Source organism: Polyodon spathula, chromosome 14, assembly GCF_017654505.1.
Source record: "Polyodon spathula isolate WHYD16114869_AA chromosome 14, ASM1765450v1, whole genome shotgun sequence".
Taxonomy (NCBI): domain Eukaryota; kingdom Metazoa; phylum Chordata; class Actinopteri; order Acipenseriformes; family Polyodontidae; genus Polyodon; species Polyodon spathula.
The window spans coordinates 34,171,945-34,194,150 of NC_054547.1; the positions used below are offsets into that span (position 1 = coordinate 34,171,945).

Here is a 22,206-nt window from a genome sequence, read left to right on the forward strand (position 1 = left end):
TGTTATTGTCAGTATCCATCTCAGATCTCACAGTATCCAATTCAGAGGTAACATGTTCAGTTATTAGCAACATTAAGTCCAAAGAACATGTATTCGGTATCTCGCACCACTTGGTGCAAAAAGTATCAGACTCCTGTCCAATGGTGTGTTCCTTATTGATTCTCTATCCATGTGGTATTTTTTTATTTCTGTAATATTCAGACAACGTAACTCCATGCAAATACAGACAAGTGTCTCTTTTCTTCAATGATTCCAACTTTTTAACAATGTCTGTCGGCATTTCTTTATTTGTGTTTTCAATTAATGATTCAATAAAGAGTATTCTTTTTGAATCAGCCTCCGTAAAGGATCTGGAACTTGCTTTAGCAACAGTCAGTACACTCATTTCTGAAAGCCTGACATTATGTTGCAAAATTATATTCAGTAAACAAAGATCGCTAAGTTGCATATAAACCAGTCATCACTCGAATAATAATAATCACTTGGTATGGTTCTGAAAAATGAAGGAAACTCATTTTTGTTGCTCAGGCATGCACAGGTTGCAAAATAACTTATCTGGATTGAAGGAACATATAAAAGAACAATTCTGCAATTGTTATGCCAAATGGTAAAGGGAAACACACATTTTGTATCAAATAATCTTAACAACAATAACAGGTGCTACAAAAACATCAATTTGACTATCCGTGGAACATGTACTTGTATAATTTATTTTATTATGCATTATCTTTAAACACATTGCAGCATCAGCAACATGTATAAGAATTGAAAACCGATTGACTTTTTTTTTAACCAGCTAATATTTAATTACATTAAAGTGCTATATTTTTTAATGAACAAACTTGCTTTTTGTTTGCACTAAGTTAAGAGACTTCTTTAAAAGTAGTATGATATCTGTATAGGTCACCACTAACATGATGTTTGACAGGTATTTCAGTTTACTGTATCTTTAAATAGTTTTTAAACTAGTATAATGTATTTCCAAATGTTTTGCTTTATACCATTTTTATTTTTTTATATACAATATGGATTTTAAAATATCATACAGTCCTCACCATTGGGATTTGAAAAGGTCTAAGAGTTGTTGCGACTCCTATGCTTGGTGTTAACCCAGATGGTCCTATAATAGGCAGGAACAGTAGATTGTTTGGTGCAGGAGTTGAGATCCGTTCTTTCTTCATTCACTAGAGCCAGTGCTGCTCTTATAGCCATAGGTGTGGAACAACAATCATCATATAACTTGTAGCCCAGAGAAACACTAGGAAGTAGCTCTGAACTTTTATTTATTTCTTCAGTGGCAAAGATCATAGTATGAGCAAGTTGAAATTCTCTTAGATTTAAACTGTAAGGAAAATGTACAAAAAGAATAATTAAAAAGGCATCAGGCCTACAATAAAACAAAAGTATTTTCTTGTTTTAAATCCCTTTAAGCTGAATCATTCCTGTAATATTAGCCTAGTATATCTACCAGTATATGTATATGTAATATATATGGTATCTATATATATAAATATATATATATATATATATATATATATATATATATATATATATATATATATATATATATATATATATATTGTTTGCTTTATTTTGACTGTAAATCAGTTTTGGTTTGAAAAACCTCCCAGGCTGACATAATACACTAAACAATGAAAAAACAGTCTAAAATTTAAACTATAAGGGAAATACACAAAATAATTATACAGATTTAAAAAAGACTACCCTCCCCAATTAGGTATGGCTCCAACCCAACTGGCCCTTTAATGCAATTGTGATTAAAGTGCATGCAGCAAAAATCCCACATTGTCATTTTGCATTCTGCATTGTTAGTAAATGGAAAACATAGATACCTCTGCAATTGTGGGTCATTTTCATTATTAAAATCAACTTTTCAATGAAGATAAAGTCAACAAATTGTAATATGCATTACTGTTAGTACAAAACTGTACCAGGTCATTTATTTGAATAAAGTATGTGTGTTAGTATATGTAAAAACAATATCCAGAAATTAAAAGAAATGTGCAATGTTTCTTTCACAGTATTGAAAAGTTGTACATACAAATAATAACAAACGATAATATTTATAGCAGAAGAAATACATGTATAGAGTAGTCTATAACCTAATGATAAAACAAACATATTTTGAAATATTTTCTAGTTTTAACTTACTCTTTGCATTTTAGTGGTGGAGGCATGACACTGAGGTTATTATGAAATGAAAAGATTCCCCATTTATAATGTCTTCATCCTTTGAAAAAAGAGGCAATTCTGGTCTGTCTTGTAGCCTGCAAACAGGGTTCCCTTTCATGTAGGGAATATTAACCATTACAAAATGGATGTTTCCCATTGAGACACCCAAACCCAAAAACTATACTGAAGACTTCTCGTCAGAGCAGTGTGAGGTGGCTGCTGCTCCGCCCTTGAGAGCATAAAGGAGCTACACACACTGACAACGATGCCATTTTCCTTTTCAGCTGAGTACTTGAGACAGTGTCAATATTAATTATCACCTTTCTACTTACATTACCTTTCTGTAACATTTTTTTTAGCTTTGCTTTTAAATTCTGAATTAATAATATTAACTAGCTGAAATAAAAATTGTTTATTTCTAGCTTTTCTTGTATTTCAGCCGAGTGCTGGTAAAGTCCTGCCGTGGCCTATTCCCCTGTGGGAAGCCTGTGAATTACAAATAATGTGTGCACATTTTGTCAAATAAGTTTTTTTTTTATTCAGAGCTGTAGTGGTTAAACTGAACACTCTTATATGAGGAGGAGGTTAAATGTCAGCAAAACTTGGATTAAAAATGTACAAAATGAAATGTACTGGTTGCATAAGTATTTAGCCCCTTAAGTCAGTACTTCGTAGAAGTACCTTTTGCAGCAATTACTGCTATGAGTCTTTTTGGATAGGTGTCTACTAGCTTTGCACAGTAGGATGGTGAAATTTTTGCCCATTCTTCACGGGAAAATTGCTCCAGTTCTGATAAGTTTGTTTGGGATCATCGATGGACTGCAACCTTCAAGTCTCGCCATAAATTTTCGATTGGATTCAAGTCAAGACTTTGACTGGGCCACTCAAGAACATTAATTCTCTTGTTCAACCACTCCAGTGTGGCTTTGGTTATGTGCTTCGGGTCATTGTCCTGCTGAAATTTGAATTTCCTCCCCAGTTTCAGAGTCTGGCTGACTCAAACAAGTTTTCATCAATGATTCGCCTGTACTTTGCACCATCTATTCTCCCCTTTATCCTGACAAGCTTCCCAGTCCCTGCAGAAGAGAAGCATCCCCATAACATGATGCTGCCACCACCATGCTTGACAGTTGGGATGGTGTTAACTTGGTGATGTGCAGTGTTGGGCTTGCACCAGACGTTAACACTTGGAATTTAGACTGAAAAGTTCAATTTTTGTCTCGTCTGACTACAAAACCTTTTTCCACATGTCTCCAGTATCATCTACACGCTTTCTCGCAAACTCCATACATGCTTTAAGATGAGGCTTTTTGAGTAATGGCTTCTTTCTTGTCCGTACAGGCCAGCTTTGTGTAAGGACCAGCTTATTGTTTTTGTGTGAACACTGACTCCCTTCTCAGACATAGAACTTTGCAGATCTCTCAAGATCATTGTTGACTTCAGAGTGACACCCCAAACCAGTTTTCCTTCTTGCCCAGCTATTCTGTTTGGGAGGGTAACCTGATCTAGGTAGTGTCTGGGTGGTATGCTGCATCTTCCACTTCTTAATGATGGACTTCACTGTGCTGAGAGGGATAATCCGCGCCTCTTGTACCCTTCTCCTGCTCTGTGCCTCTCTACCACTTTATCCCTGACTTGTTTCAATTGCGCCTTGGTCTTCATGGTTGCTTTGTTGGATCACTATATGAGTTGCAGCTTGAAAGTCTTTATATACCTGAGGGAAATTATCTACAAGTTAAACCAGTTTGAGTACACACAGGCTGAAACCATTTCACTAATTTTGTGACATTTCAAACAAATCATTTGCACCTGAGCTGATTTAGGGCTGCAGTAGCAAAGAGGTTGAATACTTATGCAACTGAGATTAATCTGGTTTTCTCTGTAAATCTTACTTATTTATATTCTATATGCATTTTTTTAACTTTGTCAATGTGGAGTAGTTTGTGTAGATTCTACATGTACAGTCTAATTTGAAAGTGTAATAGAGTACGCTCAGGTGCCAACAAAATGTGAAAACTTTGTAGGGGGTGAATACTTCTGCAAACCACTATATATATATATATATATATATATATATATATATATATATATATATATATATATATATATATATATATATATATATATATATATATATATATATATATATATATAATGTTCAACCCTGTTTGCTTGTTTTCCAGTTGTGTGTAATATAGTGTATATTATTTTATATTATTAGAATATATTGTGTTTCTCTCTCTCTCTCTCTCCTTTTCTTAGAGTGGATTGAAACGAAACCAAGCAGCTACTGTGGGCATGCCTACTTTAGCAGCTTGATGCTGTATTAGTGTAGCTATCAGCACACTTTTACAAAGGCTTGTTTACAAGCAGGCTGCTTCCAGTCTCATGTCTGTACTGACTGGAAGGTTAGCCAGTGGTTGTTTTACATGTGGGCATCCCTGTTAATACACCACTAACAGTAACTGCAACACAGTTGCTGTTGCTCCTGGTACCAATACTGGCCCCGTTGAGAGGCATTAGGGTCATGAACTACCTGGACAAAATGCAAGCATTCTCAGTATCAAAAGCCTGTCTAATCTTTTCAGAGGTCAGAACGAAGGTCACCCTTTGTACTAACCCTGATTTTTTGCCAAAGACCATCTCCGCTTTTCATGTTAACCAGTCGGTGGAATTGGAGGCTTTCCATCCCCCTCCTTTCCAATCTGACAGAGAGAGCCAGCTCCATACGCTTTGCCCAGTCTGAGCACCGTCTGTCTAAATGGTTGACAGGAACAGATTATGAACTGGCCAATATGCCTCTGCCAGAGAAGCTCGCAGGCCATTACACCAGGGGTCAGGTTACTTCATGGGCTTTGTTCCAGGGTGCATCTGTCCAGGACACTTATGCTGTCGGGGGTGGAACAACAGCCACGTCACACTGCTCTGACAAGAAGTCTTTGGTATAAAGTTTTCAGGTTTGGGTGTCAAAGTGAAACACCCATTTTGTAATGGTTAATATTCCAATTTCAGGGAAGCCTTTTAATTGTTTTGCAGGAAAAACAAGAAACACAGTCTGCAATTAGATCAAGTTCACATTTTAATGAGTATAAAGTTTAGATTAGAGCAGCTAAATATGGATGTTATAACCCAGCTCCTGTTTTCTCTTTGATAATCACTTTAACACTGATAAATCAGCTTTTCTAGTGTCTAATGGATCTAAAGGATACAATGTAATATCACAGCTGTTTAAATGTTGCATTCATAGCAGAAGGTTATCCAACCAGTGTGCTAGATATTAACAGTGCAGCTGTAATCAAGGCTCTGTTAGTATGAAAGAGAACGCGTAACCTTTTGTACATGGAAATGGCTTATGATCATAAGTTTCCACAACAAGCCAATGACCTTAAACAAACTGATAGAAAAAAAAAATCTTGAAATGGAACTCTGTTAAATATTTATATTTATGTAAGCAACACTGCTTCAAACAACTGTTTACATCTTATGATTTTTTTTTGGGTGAGGGCAAAATAATGATGCTAAGTTTTGTGCAAATAAAGAAGTAAGAAAACATGAAAGACATTTATTATTATTATTATTATTATTATTATTATTATTATTATTATTATTATTATTATTATTATTATTATTAATAATAATAGTAATAATAATAATACATGTTCCAATACAGAAATAAACAAATTAAGATATCTCTAAACACTCATACTCATACGTATATGTATGAAATATTTTTCATTCAAATCCTACAAACTGTAGAAAAATTTAGTAGCAACCACTTAACAACATGGCATGTGTAAAACTTATTGCAGAATTTATAGAATCCAACAGTGTATAGTAAAATCTGGCATCACATGAGGACAAGAAATTCTACCTGATAATACAGTGTGCTGGTTTACAAACGTAGCTACTGTAAAATACGGTATAATACTGTATCTAGAAAAAAAAATATATCGATGACAAACTTGGTATGATATAATGCCCATTTTAGATTTCATTTATATGATGTGTTATTGTTAATCTTCAAGAATGCTGTATAAGAGCAACTTTGAAGCTGTCTTTAAAAAGGGACCTGTGTTTCCTAATGCGGGGGCTACAGCGCTTGAATGAATGTGTTTTTATATCATGTTAAAATGACACCCCCTGCATGGCAAGGTTGTAAATGTAATATAACAACTCAAATTAAGTGAATGTTTAACTTTTTATATTTTGGAACATTTTATTAATTTTTTCAAAGTGACTTTGAGGGTACTTTTCCCATCAAATGTTTTTTTGTATTTTTCTCAGGCTTAAATAATATAATATAACATTTAGGAGCAAAAATACAGAAGAGCAAACCAAAGCTGGAAGCTAAAATTGCAAATATTTCTACAGCAACTGTGTACTTCCCAGGTGAACTGATGTAAGCTGGGATGAAAGTGATCCAAACAGCACAGAATATGAGCATGCTAAATGTAATGTATTTAGCTTCATTAAAGTTATCTGGAAGCTTACGAGCCAGAAAAGCGAGCACAAAGCACATGGCAGCAAGAAACCCAATATACCCTAACACAGCATAAAATGCTGCTGCAGATCCTAAGGCACATTCTAATATAATTATTTCATTGTTAGATTTCACATTTTTGTTTGGAAATGGAGGGGATAACGTTAGCCAAAATGTGCATATCATTAACTGTATGAGTGTGAAAATAAAAACACTTAACCGCTGCTGGGCAGGTCCAAACCACTTCATAACATTATTACCAGGAAGTGCAGACCTAAACGCCATTAACACGACTATTGTTTTCCCCAGAACACAAGAGAGGCACAGGACAAATATGATTCCAAAGGCAGTGTGGCGCAACATACAGGACCACTCAGAGGGCTGGCCAATGAAAGTAAGTGAACAAAGGAAACACAGTGCTAATGAAAACAGAAGGAGGAAACTGAGTTCAGAGTTATTAGCTTTAACAATGGGTGTATCTCTGAATCGAAAGAAAACAACAGCTATAGCAGTGGTTAAACAAGCCCCAATCAATGAAAGGATTATCAGTAAAATCCCCATGATTTCTCCAAATGACAGGAATTCAGTGGCTTTTAAGATGCATTGGTTTCTTTGGTTATTTGACCTGTATTCCAAAGGGCACCTCATACAATCAATAGAATCTGCAAGAAAAATAATAATAAAAAATCAATTAATACCATGTTGTAAAGTCTGCAGTCACAACCGAAAATCCTATTTACAGTATTATTATTATTATTATTATTATTATTATTATTATTATTATTATTATTATTATTATTATTATTATTATTATAACATTTAAGTACAGATACTCAGAGATGCAATAACAGGTTGATGTAGTGAGTTTTATTTGTCCAGTGCTCCTTCCCTACCTGTCTGATTGCTGATTTCTCCTTCAGCACATGCTATGCAGTCAAAGCAACAAACAGGCTTTCCTTTCTGAACAGCCTTTCGAGTACCTGGAGGACAGCTCTCACTGCACACTGATTTAGGCGCCTTGAAAACAATTACAATGTATTACATTATGTAAACATACTCAATAGGTTCAATAATCAATACATTAGGGTGTAAGTATTAAGTGTTCATATCATGGGGTTTGGGGACAAAATCGTGGGGCTGTTATTTACTTTTAACTTATCTGTGATGTAGGCACATGTCTTATTTCACCATAAGTAGTTGTGAAGGAATACAAAACAGCAATGTGGCGGTTCATTATTGGATATATTACTTGAGGTAAAACTGAGGGATGTGATCGACACATGACAATTTTCGTATTCAACAACTTATCTTCCAAGTTTGTTTTGTACATGGTGTCCCCCAAAGTATTATTCATTTAAAGCAGGGATGGAAATAGACTTCTATTTCAGGTTTTAATAGGAGTGTGATTAGCCACAGTGTAAAGGTAACTAGCTCAGGTGTATCTTATTAAACTCATAGTAAAAACAGGAATAGATCAAACTGCTATTTAATTTCAATCAAAAGGAAATTGATATACGGGTTAAATAAAATAAACAAAAAAGTATGTTTTCTTTTATTTTGTCTTTGCCTGTTGACAGGAATCTTGGCCACAAAATCATATAGCATAGCAATTATTTTATTTATTAGTTGTTAGGAGAGGATAGTAACCTACACATACAGCAATAAAAGCTGGATACATGTACTATAGACCTGTTTGTGCAAATGTGCAAACAAATAAAGCATATAACTTGTCAGCTCTTTTTAATTTTCTGCAGAGCACCACCCAAAAGTATCATAGTTAAAAATAATAAATCACTAAACATCTCTGCAAGCGTAAATTATTAGGATACAAACGGAGAACATATGGACAGATGAAAGATTATACATCCAACATAACCCAATTAAACTAATATTCAAATTACATTTACGAACCATGAAAATGAAATGAAGAGCTGACAGACTAGAAAGTATGATTTTTGTTGACTGAATATACACAATGGTTAAGACAGTATGAAACCATAAACCTAATTTATACTGTACCATAAATAAAACATGTAAGTACGCCAAAAAGAGGTATTTACATACAGAAAACATTTATATATATATATATATATATATATATATATATATATATATATATATATATATATATATATATATATATAGCCCATTATCTTTAATTATTATCCCCTGCTAGTGATGAATCTAGTGCTTATTAATTGGTTGTCATTCACTATTACACACCGGCATTTCTACACATATCTACAGTATGAACATTAATAAAACATTGACAAAGTTCAAATAGTATTAGGTAGATATTACCGTGTCCTGATCACCTGCCCAAACAATGCTGATGTTATTCATAATAAACTGTTGTCCTTCTGGTAAAGATGCATCATAGAGACCAACTGTAACAAATTGTGTGATGCTCTCCTTATTGAGTTGCCAGTTCACTAATGTATATCTTGCAGTTGGATCCCCATTCTCATCAAAATAAACATTCTCTCCATTCTTGGTAGTGAAATTAACTGTTTTCAGATAATGTACTACCTACAAAAAGACAAGATGTTATCACAATGATTCACACAGGAATGTAATTCCTAATAGTATAAAACATAGTCGCTTACCTGCCATGGTTCAATCTTCTTCTTATTTGCACATGTCTTACCAGCAAAAGGTCCTTGGCCACTTTTGCAGGTAAACATATCATGTAGTGAATGGGCTACAGCATATACAGCTTCATATACATCATTGGCATTTCCTAGATCAGTTACATCAGTGTACTGATTGTTTATCTCTGTTAAATTCTCAGACCCTGTACATGGATTAACCGATGCAGTCATGTCTTGGGTAGTCAGAGTGCAACTGAAAACAGATTCCCAAAAATCTTTTAAGCCTGAATTCCCAGGGGTGTCAGATGGACGGACATTCAGTAAAAACTCCTCCAAACCTGTGATTACTGCATTAGTGACTGTGAAACCCAGTGCCCCACCCAGAACTCTGAAACTTTCTCCTGCTGCAAGGTTTTTGTCAGAAATCCAAGCTTCACTGCCTATCCACTGAAATCCAGTAACATTCTGAAGCAGAAGTTCTTTTATCAGGAATTCCAGATCTATTGGTGATGTGAAAGCCACTATAACCTTTGAAGAGGCTTCTTTTATAACATCTACTGTTTTAAGAAATTTCTCTCTTGGATTAGTTCTGAAAATGGCCTCTGAATATTCAATGCAAACACCCTCCTGTCGGGCTGCTTGCACAAATGTAGCCATTCCTGAGTTGCCATAATCATTTTCACTACTTATTGTCCCAACCCAAGTCCATCCGAAATGCTTCACAAGCTGTGCCAGAGCTCTGCTTTGATAATAGTCACTTGGTATGGTTCTGAAAAATGAAGGGAATTCCTTCCTGTTGCTCAAACATGCACAAGTAGCAAAAAAACTTATCTGTATAGAAAACACATAATAGAAAATGATATAGAGATATTTTATGAACCATGTCTTTTATTTTTCTTTGAACACTGGTTTCTGCTTTTAAAAAGCAATGCAGTATTAGAAGCATGTTAAAAGGTTAGTCAGTATAATCTTAATAGTAACATATCAAAACTGTTGTACCTAATAACTATATCGTCTAATTTAAATTATTTTGTTATAATATTTCACAGTTTGATGTTATCACACCACAGTCAGTTAAACAAAGCATTCCTTTTAAATGCTAGGTGCTAGCTAGACCATGCATTAATTTATACATTTATTTATTTGATGACATCTGTAGATGTCTGTTTTGCCGGAGGTGGGTTAGCCCTTTCAAATCAACAGTACTGTTTTATATTCAGACCCATATCATAGGCATGGTCTAGCTAGCAGCTAGCATTTAAAAGGGATGCTTTGTGTAACTGATATGATGTGATAACATCAAACTGTGAAATATTATAACAAAATAATTTAAATTTGATGATATAGTTATTAGGTGCAACAGATTATACTGACTAACCTTTTAACATGCTTCTAACATATATTATAACACACTGGATATAAGACAACACATATGAAAATAGAGGCAGTCAAAAATATGTGTTATATAATTATTATAAATATATCTCTAATATGGTACAATATACTTATTTTGAAAAAGTTTTATAAAATATGAAGTATTTCTCACCACTGGTATGTGAAAAGCTCTTATTGTTGTCGCAATTCCTATAGTTGGTGAAGAACTAGAGGGTCCTATTATAGCATGTACAGTAGATGGTTTGTTACAGGACTTGTTATTGTACATATTTTCTTCTTGTTCATTCACTAAAACCATCCCTGCCCTTATAGCCAGAGGTATGGAACTACAATCATCATATATCTTATAACCCAGTGATATACCAGGGAGTATATCTGTCCTGTTGTTTATTTCTTCAGTGGCAAAGATCAGAGTTTGAGCAAATTGGAATTCTCTGAAATTTAAACTGGAAAAAAAATACACTGATTAGTTGTACAGAAAACAACTAATTAAATAAACCCTCCGCATTCAACAGAGCCATTGGCTCCAGTCCAAACCATTCCTTCCAGGCTTACACTGGCCCTTTAAGCTTCTTATAGTGATAATGTAGTAAAAATACAAACCTCATGCAGGAATGAAATCAGTGAATATGACACTAGTCATACATTTTTTGTTAAAAAAAATTAAATAAATAAATAAATAAACTAATTTCCCCCGGTAATTCCGCACTGGTAATAATTGGATAACATTGTGTGGATGAAAATACATTCAGAACAGCACTGAAACACTGGTTAAAAAAATGTGAAAAGTACACACAGTCCATTGAGATAATCAAATATTGGACAAGTACTATGTGTTTACCTATGACCGGATGTATACCTGCAAATTATTTATGTGATTACAATTCATTAGTAACATTGCGACTTCTACTTGTTCATCTGGTCATAAACAATAAATAATAATGCGATACATGTTATTGGTTCTGTAATGTAAATGTCGTACTGGTCATAGTGCAGGATTTTGTGATAAGCACTTCTACTGCAACTACTGTGTAATTTCAGTTTAATTGTTAATGTAGCTGTATTTACCAGTTCTGTTTTTGATAATACAATTTTAAAAAATACATAAACATGAAAGTGCTTTAGCATAGAAAACTTTAGAGTCTGTTACCATAAATAACAATATTTAAAACTATTTAAAAGGTTTTTTTTTTTCTTTTTCTTTATTTTGTTATGCTTTGTAGGTTTCACTTACTCTTTGCATTTTAGTGGTTCAGGCTCTCCTCTAAAGGCAGGTTTGGGATCTACAAGGTTGTCGTGTAATGAAAAGATTCCTCCAATTGTAATGTCTCCATCCTTTGAAAACAGAGGCAATTCTGGTCTGCCTCGCAAACTGCAAACAGGCTCATCTGCCCTTGTTAAAAGAGCAGTTAATATTACTGCCATGAGTAGCATTTCAAAATTGTCTCTCTGGTCAAAGTAAAAATAGGATATTTTCTTGAGTATATATATGTGTTGTAGTGCCATGCTCATCACATATGATGTAATTAATATGAAGTATATTTCTTACTCCCACCAAAGCAGTATTCTCAAAGGTATGAATCAGCCCAGGGAAAAAGAAAAGCTGTCTGGTAATCATCTAGGCCTAAGCCACTGTGAATCTCATGACTTAGCAATTGCAGTGCTGTTTGTTTGTTTGTTTGTTTATTTATTTATGTGTTTATTTATTTAAATAAATTTGGCCGACATTATGTATGATGTATGTTAATTCTAAATACAGTAACACTAGCAAGTTTCTGCAAGATCCTTTAGAGGCAGGTCGATCCACCTCTATGTTGTGAACCTAGCAGCCATATCTGCGACCCAGTTTTTGAAGGGTGCTTTGCTGTTTAGCTCTCCAAGGAATGGAGCCTTAGTATTGTACTGGAGGCTCTCATAAAGGCCCCATTTGAGCCAATACACTCCATAGAGTTGAAGTATCTGTCTATAAAGACAGTGTTCCTCTTGGCTATCACCTTGGCAAAGCGGGTCAGTGAGCTACAGGCGCTGTCAGTACACAACTCCTGTATGCGTATTTGGAAAGATGGCAGCAGGGTGTCACTACATCCAAACCCTGTTTTCCTCCCTAAGGTGATCACAGCCTTCCACTTCTGTGGAACTGGAGTCTTTCCACCCACCTCTGTTTTCTTCGGAGGAGAATAGGCGATTGAACTTCCTCTGCCCGGTGCGGGCATTGATGTGTTACGTGGATAGGACAAGAGCTCTGCATCATTCTGACCAGCTCTTTGTCTTTCACGGTATGTGGACCCTTGGACAACTCCTCTCGAAGCAGCGACTGTTGCAGTAGATTGTGGACACAGTCTTGACTGCGTACTGTAGTGCCGGCTTGCCCCCACCTGGCCGCGTATTCTACCAGAGGGTTGGCCTTCGCGTTCCAATAGTAATTGTGTTATTATGCGTTCTGTGACACTTACCTAAAGTTATAGTGTATCACTTTTAACAAAAGTAAATGGTTTTAGAACCAGTTTTAACTGGTTTGATTATGGTTTGCACGTAGGCTGAAAGCAGCTTAAACAGAAACAAAGGTTTTATCATTCCTCCGAGGTCACTCTGAGTTATGAAAACGCAGTTACTCCCTATAAAGCCAAGACAATACATAGGCAAGAGTTTCAAATCCTTACTTACTTTTGTAACGCATGCTATTAATAAAACATGCCTATGATAACATGGTAGCACATAATTGCACAGTTGACGGAACCAAATATACAGTGGGATTCGTTAATTTCTGTACTGTGAATATACTGATTTGCAAGCTACAAAAGAACAGAAAAAAGTGTAAACTTCACAATTATATTTTATCCATAAATAAAGAACATCTTTAGAAGAAATTGAAATTTAAAGATGCCCCTTTATTTATTTATTTATTTATTTGTTTGTTTGTTTGTTTTAAGCTGAGGTCATTCTATATAAAGAGGATAATTAGTTATTAGTTAGATAATGCAGTTTTAAACAGACTTTCAAGTTTAATCTGCTATTCCTTAACGTGTTTATTTTCATTGTACATTATTTTGTATTATAGTTGAAATGTACTGTTTGGCCTACTACTACCATAAATGTGCTAAGTAAATGCAGAGTAAATATATATGCTGATGTGTGTGCCAATATTCAGTACTGAGACCCCCAGTACATTATAGAGAGTTTATATTGAAGCCTATCACCAGTCTGTTTATGAGGTGGTGTAGGGTTGCGCGTAAAATAGTAAACCCTTACAAGTAAAATAGTAAACCCTTTTATTTTTTTGTAGAAAAAACAGTAAACACAGACTGCAATTAGATCAATTACACATTTTAATAAGTATGCAGTTTACATTACAGGAGCTAAATGCAGATGTTATAATCCAACTACTGTTTACTCTTTGATAATCACTTTAACACTGATAAATTCCCACGGGCAATCAGCTATTCTAGTGTCTAATGGATCTAAAGAATACAATGTATTATCACAGCTGTTTAAATGTTGCATTCATAGCAGAAGAAGGGTATCCAATCAGTGTGCTAGATGTCAACAGCGCTGCTGTAATCAATGCTCTTGGTTTTAAAAAGAATGCGTAACCTCTGTAAAAGGGATATCGGGAACAGTATACATGCTCTGATTTGGAAAAAATGGTTGGTTCCCTGGCGTTAGCTAAATAAGCAAATATTTATATATCATTTTGTTTTATATGGAATTGACTTCTGAACATAAGTTTCCACAACAGGGCAATGACCTTAAACAAACTGATAATATAATATACATGTAATGTTTATTTATTTATTTTTTTTATGTTTGTGATCCCAACCCAGATATTAAATACATTTAAGGGCAACAGCAAAAGTTTATGTTAATTCTTTTTTTGTTTTTTTTCTGCACTTCATTCAGTGGCCTGAAAACGTTCCAATATCAAAATAAACAAATAAAAATATGTCTAAACACTAACAAGTATTATCTCAGCTAAAAATGTTGGTATGAAATATTTTCATAGGAAGCCTACAAACCATACAACTATGTTAATAGCATTCACTTAACTACAGAGCATTTGTAAATCTAATTACAGAATTTGTATCATCCAATAATGTGTAGTACGGGTTAAACCAGTCTAACCTGGCAACAGAACATTCTGCCTGAGAATACACTGTGCTGGCTTACAGATTAAGCTACTGTAAATTGTGATACTGTACCTAGAAGAAATGTATTCCTGACAAACTTGGTATGATTTAATTCCCATTTTATATTTAATTATATATTGTGTTGTTTTTTAAACATGGATCTTCAAGTATGCTGTATAAGAGCAATTTTGAAAATGCCTTTAAAAAGGGACCTGCGTTTGCTAGTGCGAGGGCTAAAACACTTGCATGAATGTGTTTTTATATCATGTTAAAATGACATGGCAAGGTTGTAAATGTAATACAACTCAAATTCAGTGAATGTTTAACTTTTCATATTTTAGATCATTTTTATTATTTATTTTCAAAGTGGCTTCGAGGGCCCTTTTCCCATCAAATGTTTCTTTGTATTCTTCTCAGACTTAAATAATATAATATAACATTTAGGAGCAAAAATACAGAAGAGCAAACCAAAGCTGGAAGCTAAAATTGCAAATATTTCTACAGCAACTGTGTACTTCCCAGGTGAACTGATGTAGGCTGGGATAAAAGTGATCCAAACTGCACAGAATATGAGCATGCTAAATGTGATGTATTTAGCTTCATTAAAATTATCTGGTAGGTTACGAGCCAGAAAAGCGAGCACAAAGCACATGGCAGCAAGAAACCCAATATACGCTAACACAGCATAAAATGCTGCTGCAGATCCCAGGTCACATTCTAAAATGATTCTGTCTTTGAAAGAGTTCATGTTGTTGTTTGGAAACGGAGGGGATATTATTAACCACAGAGTGCAAATTAAGGCCTGAATGAATGTGAATGCAAAAAGAGTTAGCCGCTGCTGGATGGGCCCAAACCATTTCATCATATTATTACCAGGAAGTATAGACCTAAACGCCATTAACACGACTATTGTTTTCCCCAGAACACAAGAGATGCACAGAACAAATGTGATCCCAAAGGCAGTGTGGCGCAACATACAGGACCACTCAGAGGGCTGGCCAATGAAAGTAAGTGAACAAAGGAAACACAGTGCTAATGAAAACAGAAGGAGGAAACTGAGTTCAGAGTTATTAGCTTTAACAAGGGGTGTATCTCTGAATCGAAAGAAAACAATAGCTATAGCAGTGGTTAAACAAGCCCCAATCAATGAAAGGATCATCAGCAACATCCCCATGATTTCTCCAAATGATAGGAATTCAGTGGCTTTTAAGATGCATTGGTTTTTTCGGTTATTCGACCTGTATTCCGAAGGGCACTTTATACAATCGGTGGAATCTGCAAGAAAAAGTAAACAAAAAATCAGTTAATACCATGGTGTAAATAAGTCTGCAGTCATAACTGAAAATGTTATTATTATTATTATTATTACATTTAAGTACAGATCCTCATTGATATAATGACAGGTTAATGTAGTGAGTGTTTTATATGTCCAGTGCTCCTTCTTAACCTACCTGTCTGATTACTGATTTCTCCTTCAGCACATGGTATGCAGTCAAAGCAACAAACAGGCTTTCCTTTCTGAACAGCCTTCCGAGTGCCTGGAGGACAGCTCTCACTGCACACTGATTTAGGCACCTTGAAAACAATTACAATGTATTACATTATGTCAGCATGCTCAATAGATTGAATAATCAAGTCATTGGGCTGTATCTATTAAGGATGTTCGTATCATAGGGTTTGCAGACTAAATCGTAATGCTGTTATTTCATTTACAACTATTGGTAGCAGCCACCATATGAAATTGTGAAGGAATACAAAACAGCAACATGGAGGTTCATTATACACCAGCTTGCATTATTGCATATATTACTTGAGGTCAAACTGAGGTACGTGATCGACACATGACCATTTTCTTATTCAACAAATACAACTTATCTTCCAAGTTCATATAGTACATGGCGTCCCCCAAAGTATTATTCTTTTAAAGCAGGGATGGAAATAGACTCCTATTCCAGGTTTTAATAGGAGCTTGATTAGCCACAGTGTAAAGGTAACAAGCTCAGGTGTGTCTTATTAATCACCTTGGATGGATCAAATTGCTATGCAATGAGAGTCTTATTTATGTCCCTAGAAAGTTCAACAGAGAATATGCATTGTGTTGCATAAAACAGAAAAAAGGAGAAAATCACAATTTCAGTAAATAGAAAATTATTGTACTGGTTGAAGAAACTGAACCAGAATAAAAGTTGTATCTTGCCTTGTTAACACGAGAGAATAGTGGCCGACACATATGATAACACAAGTCTGATAAATACACTATAGACCTTTAGACCGGTTTGTCCGTAACCTAAGTAAACACACAATTACCATGAAAGTAGGTATTTATGAACTAAAAACATATACATATAGCCCATAAACTGGCATGTGTTTTATGTTTATTATATATATATATATATATATATATATATATATATATATATATATATATTGCTAATGTTATATGGAAGTGGAGGGGATATTGGGGAATATAATACTTTTATAATTTTTATTATTACTATAAAATGAATCAAAACTAAACAGACTTATTGATCCCTGCTGGTGATGAATATAGTGAAGGCAGACATACATTGCTTATTAACTGTTCTACTGTGTGTCTGTATTGCCCTACATTTCTACACATACCTGTGAACATTAATACAACATTGACAAAGCTCAAATAGTATTAGGAAGACATTACCTTATCCTGGCCACCTGCCCAAAGAATACTGACATTATCCATAATAAACTGTTGTCCGTCCGGTAAAGATGCATCATAGAGACCAACGGTAACACATTTTGTCATGTTGTCATTATCGAGTTGCCAGTTAACTAATGCATATCTTGCTGCTGGATCCCCATTTGCATCAAAGTAAACATTCTCTCCATTCTTGGTAGTGAAATTAACTGTTTTCAGATATTGTACTACCTACAAAAAGATAATATGTTAGCACTATGATTCACACAGGAATGTAATTCCTAATAGTATACAACATAGTCGCTTACCTGCCATGGTTCAATCTTCTTCTTATTTGCACAAGTCTTACCATCAAAAGGTCCCTGGCCACTTTTGCATGTAAACAGATTGTGTAGTGAATGGGCTACAGCATAGACAGCTTTATAGACATCATTGGCACTTCCCAGATCAGTTACATCGGTGTACTGATTTTTTACCTCTGCTAAATTCTCATACCCTGTACATGGATTAACTGGTGCAGTCTTGTCTTGGGTAGTCAGGGTGCAACTGAAAACAGTTTCCCAAAAATCCTTTAAGCCTGAATTCCCAGGGGTGTCAGATGGACGGACATTCAGTAAAAACTCCTCCAAACCTGTAATTACTGCATTAGTGACTGTGAAACCCAGTGCCCCACCCAGAACTCTGAAACTTTCTCCTGCTGCAAGGTCTTTTGTGTCAGAAATCCAAGCTTCAGTGCCTATCCACTGAAAACCAGTAACATTCTGAAACAGCAGTTCTTTAACCAGCAATTCAAAATCTGTATAAGAACTGAAAACTACAATAACCTTTGAAGATGACTTTTGTATAACATCTACAGTTTTAATTAGTTTTTCTCTTGGATACGTTCTGTAAATAGTCTCTGAATATTCAATGCAAACCCCCTCCTGTCTGGCTGCCTTCACAAAAGTAGCCATTCCTGAGTTGCCATAATCATTGTCACTTCTAATGGTCCCAACCCAAGTCCATCCAAAATGCTTCACAAGCTGTGCCAGTGCTCTGCTCTGGTAATAATCACTTGGTATGGTTCTGAAAAACGAAGGGTACTTATTCCTGTTACTCAAACATTCACATGTTGCAAAGTAACTAATCTGGAATTAACAAAACCAAAAAAAAAGATTTTTAAAATTATTTAAGTATTAAAAAAATAAGTTTATGCTACTAAGGCAGACTATTTTGTAACATACTGGACATAAGATAGCATATGTGAAAAGAAAGATGCATTAAAACATATTTGTTAGATAACTATTATAAATACCGTACACCTCTAATATGGTACTATATACACCCACCCCTTGTTATATCGCCCCTCGCTATACTGCCCTATAATTGAAAAAGTGGACCGTATTTGTTAGCCTATTTGTTTTTCTCTGTTCGGCCCTCGATATGTAGCGGATTTATATTGGACCCCGACACCCGAAATATATCGAGTGGATGGTGTACTTATTTTAAAAAATATTTAAAAAATATGAAGTATTTCTCACCACTGGTATGTGAAATGCTGTTGTTGTTGTCACAATTCCTATAGTTGGTGAAGAACTAGATGGTCCTATTATAGCATGGACAGTAGATGGTTTGGTACAGGACTTGTTAGAGTATATATTTTCTTCCTGTTCATTCATTAAAGCCATCCCTGCCCTTATAGCCAAAGGTATGGAACTACAATCATCATATATCTTATAACCCAGTGATATATTAGGGAGTATATCTGTCCTGTTGTTTATTTCTTCGGTAGCAAAGATCATAGTTTGAGCAAATTGGAATTCTCTTATTTTTACTCTGTTGAGAATGAAAAGACATTAAGAACAACACTGAAACACTGGTTCAAAAATTTGAAAAGTACGCACAGTCCATTGATATAATCAAACATTAGACAAGTACTGTATGCTTACCTATGATCGGATGTATACCTGCAAATTATTTATGTGATTACAATACATTAATACCTTGTGACTTATTCATCTGGTCATAGACAATAAATAATAATGTGATTCTGTAATGTAAATGTCATTCTGGTCATAGTGTAGGATTTTGTGATAAGCACATATATTGAATACTGCAGCTACCGTGTCATTTCAGTTTAGTTATTAATATACCTGTAAGTAGTAAATTTTATAAACCAAAAAAAACACATGAATATGAAAGATCTTTAGCATAGAAAACTAAGAAGCCTGTAATCTAAAAATAACAATATTTCAAACTATTTTAAAGTTGTTGTTTTTTTCCTTAATGTTTTCACTTACTCTTTGCATTTTAGAGGTTCAGGTTCTCCTTTAAAGGCAGGTTTGGCATCTACAAGGTTGTGGTGTAATTGAAAGATTCCTCCAATTGTAATGTCTCCATCCTTTGAAAACAGAGGCAATTCTGGTCTGCCTCGCAAACTGCAAACAGGCTCATCTGCCCTTGTTAAAAGGGCAGTTAATATTACTGCCATGAGTAGCATTTCAAAATGATCTTTCTGGTCAAAGTAAAAGTAGGACAATTTATTGGGTATATATACTGTAGTGCAATGCTAGTCACAAGTGACGAAATTAGTATGAAGTAAGTTTCTTACTCACACCAAAGCAGTAATTCTCAAAGGTATGAATCTGCCTGAGGAGGCCTTTACAGCAATTAGATGTACTACTGCACTTGTGGAAGGTGTTGTTTTATTCATAATTATTGAGGAGATGAATATCTATTCAGGTCTCTAATGTGGGTAAATGAGAAATAATTGTCACCTTTTCATTCGTCCCCTGTAACATTTTGAGGTGCCACTGCTGGTGATAGTGCTTGTCCATTAAAATGTGTCTATTTTTGAAGGGAGAAGAACTATTGTACATACTTAACTTCATGTGAAATTATATATGTAGATTCGACATTGCTTTGATACTCCTTATGTTTTGTATATTGTAACATGTGTTTTCATTTTCAAGTATTTACAACAACGATAAACATTGTCAATTATGAAAAAAAAAAAACTAGTTTCCAGCAAGTGTACTCAAACTTTTGACTGGTAGTGTGTGTGTGTGTGTGTGTGTGTGTGTGTGTGTGTGTGTGTGTATATATATATATATATATATATATATATATATATATATATATATATATATATATATGCAATATACGTACGGTATTGCATAATATATATTGCATGCCATGTACATATTTGTTTCAGATAAAGCATACAAATGTGATGTTTTTTATTAAATATGATTAAAAAAAGGCAATTTGGTATGCTTTTTAGCCTTCCCATAAACCCTGTCAACAAATGAGACGTCTTATTGCTAATGACATAAATGTTTGTGATACAATGACCCATTTATTAAAGTTGATTATTGTTAATAATCAATTAGGGAAATCTAACCACACAAAAATTACAAGATATCGGTATTGTTCCAAGTATTGTAAACAATGTAGTCTACTACATTGAAATAAGTGTACAGGTAGTGTAGACAAGCCTTGCGGCTCGGGTTCGTTTCGCCCTTTTAAAAAGTACCGACCCAGATGGAGGTTTTTGAAAGCACTTGCACGCTAATATTTTTAATAATAGCAAATAAACAAAATAAAAAACAAAAACATAGCTCTATACGAGCATTAACTACCGTAGACAGGAACCTAACTAACCAACAGAACAGCTAAGGTGTTTTCCTGTTAAACAAAAACACACAATTTCACACATCAAAAGGTTTTTACACTTCTTTTTTCTACGCTTGAGCACACCATCAAGCGGACTTGTATACACACCAGCAGCCCAGAACAGACTGGCTGCTTTCTTTAAATACCCTGCACCTGGCTGTAATTTACAGTGATTGCCAGGTGCAGGGGATAAATACTAATACAACAATTAGACGAATGTGCATTTGCACATATTTTTTTCTCAGCAGGAAGGGTTTTAACTCCCTCGGTACACATCCTTCCCCTCAAGTGTGTAACAAGGACTGCCATACCAAGGCCACTTCCCTCCACCCTTAAAAGACCACCCACCCACACACACTCACATCCCAACTCTTTGTTCTTCACCCTCTTCCACGGGCGGGCTTGAGGGTGGGTCGGTCCCTCCGGCACTTTCAGGTAGGAACCAAGAACCGGCAAGGAGGGACCAAGACAGCTTGTCCAGAGCAACCGCAACGCAGGCTGGTGACCGGGAGTAAGGCGCGACACGCTCCAGTGGGCATCTCGGGACCGGCGTAGCGACATCTGGGAACTCAGGGGGAACACAGTAAAAGGAAGTGGGTGCGAATGTGACGTCCGACGCCCACGACATGACGTCTCAAATTCCAGGGGGAGCGCAGCAAGGGACTGTGCACAATTGTGCCTGGAGGTGCTGCGACCTAGGAGCAAGGACAACTGGAGGGAGGTCTGGGCATTCAGGCAAGGTGTCCATGATGCCGAGAGTAGGGGCCACACTCGGCAGCGCCGGACTGGCTTGCAGGGGTGGTGGATGCCTCACCAGCTCCTCTTCAGTATCCGCTGATGGCCCTCCCTGCTTCCCCTCAGGCAACAGCTCCTTCCCCAGTGAAAGCTCTTGTTCTGTCACCGGTGGCAGCCCATCCTGCTCCTCTGCAGGTGACGGCTCCACCTGCTGTGGAACTGTAGACAGCAGGACCTTTATGGGCTTCCAGTTCTGTACATTAAACAGTACATTTAAATAATAATACAAATGCAAAAATAATACCATACATAACATGCACAGGTCGTGGTGTTCCCCATCACACGTGCTTGTGATAATAT

At 35.5% G+C, this 22,206-nt stretch overlaps 2 protein-coding genes across 2 annotated transcripts; both read right to left on the minus strand.

Moving 5' to 3' along the window:
- Positions 1-6,385: 6,385 nt before the first annotated feature.
- On the minus strand, positions 6,386-12,093 carry LOC121327148 (extracellular calcium-sensing receptor-like). Its single transcript, XM_041270990.1, has 6 exons — positions 11,894-12,093; positions 10,811-11,105; positions 9,280-10,095; positions 8,975-9,202; positions 7,567-7,690; positions 6,386-7,335 (listed from the first exon to the last, which is right to left on the minus strand). Exons 1-6 carry the CDS (start codon positions 12,091-12,093, stop codon positions 6,422-6,424), a joined length of 2,577 nt encoding a protein of 858 aa, XP_041126924.1. The 3' UTR covers positions 6,386-6,421.
- Positions 12,094-15,144: 3,051 nt separating this feature from the next.
- On the minus strand, positions 15,145-19,936 carry LOC121327288 (extracellular calcium-sensing receptor-like). Its single transcript, XM_041271230.1, has 6 exons — positions 19,737-19,936; positions 18,978-19,272; positions 17,766-18,584; positions 17,461-17,688; positions 16,235-16,358; positions 15,145-16,058 (listed from the first exon to the last, which is right to left on the minus strand). Exons 1-6 carry the CDS (start codon positions 19,934-19,936, stop codon positions 15,145-15,147), a joined length of 2,580 nt encoding a protein of 859 aa, XP_041127164.1.
- Positions 19,937-22,206: the final 2,270 nt, after the last annotated feature.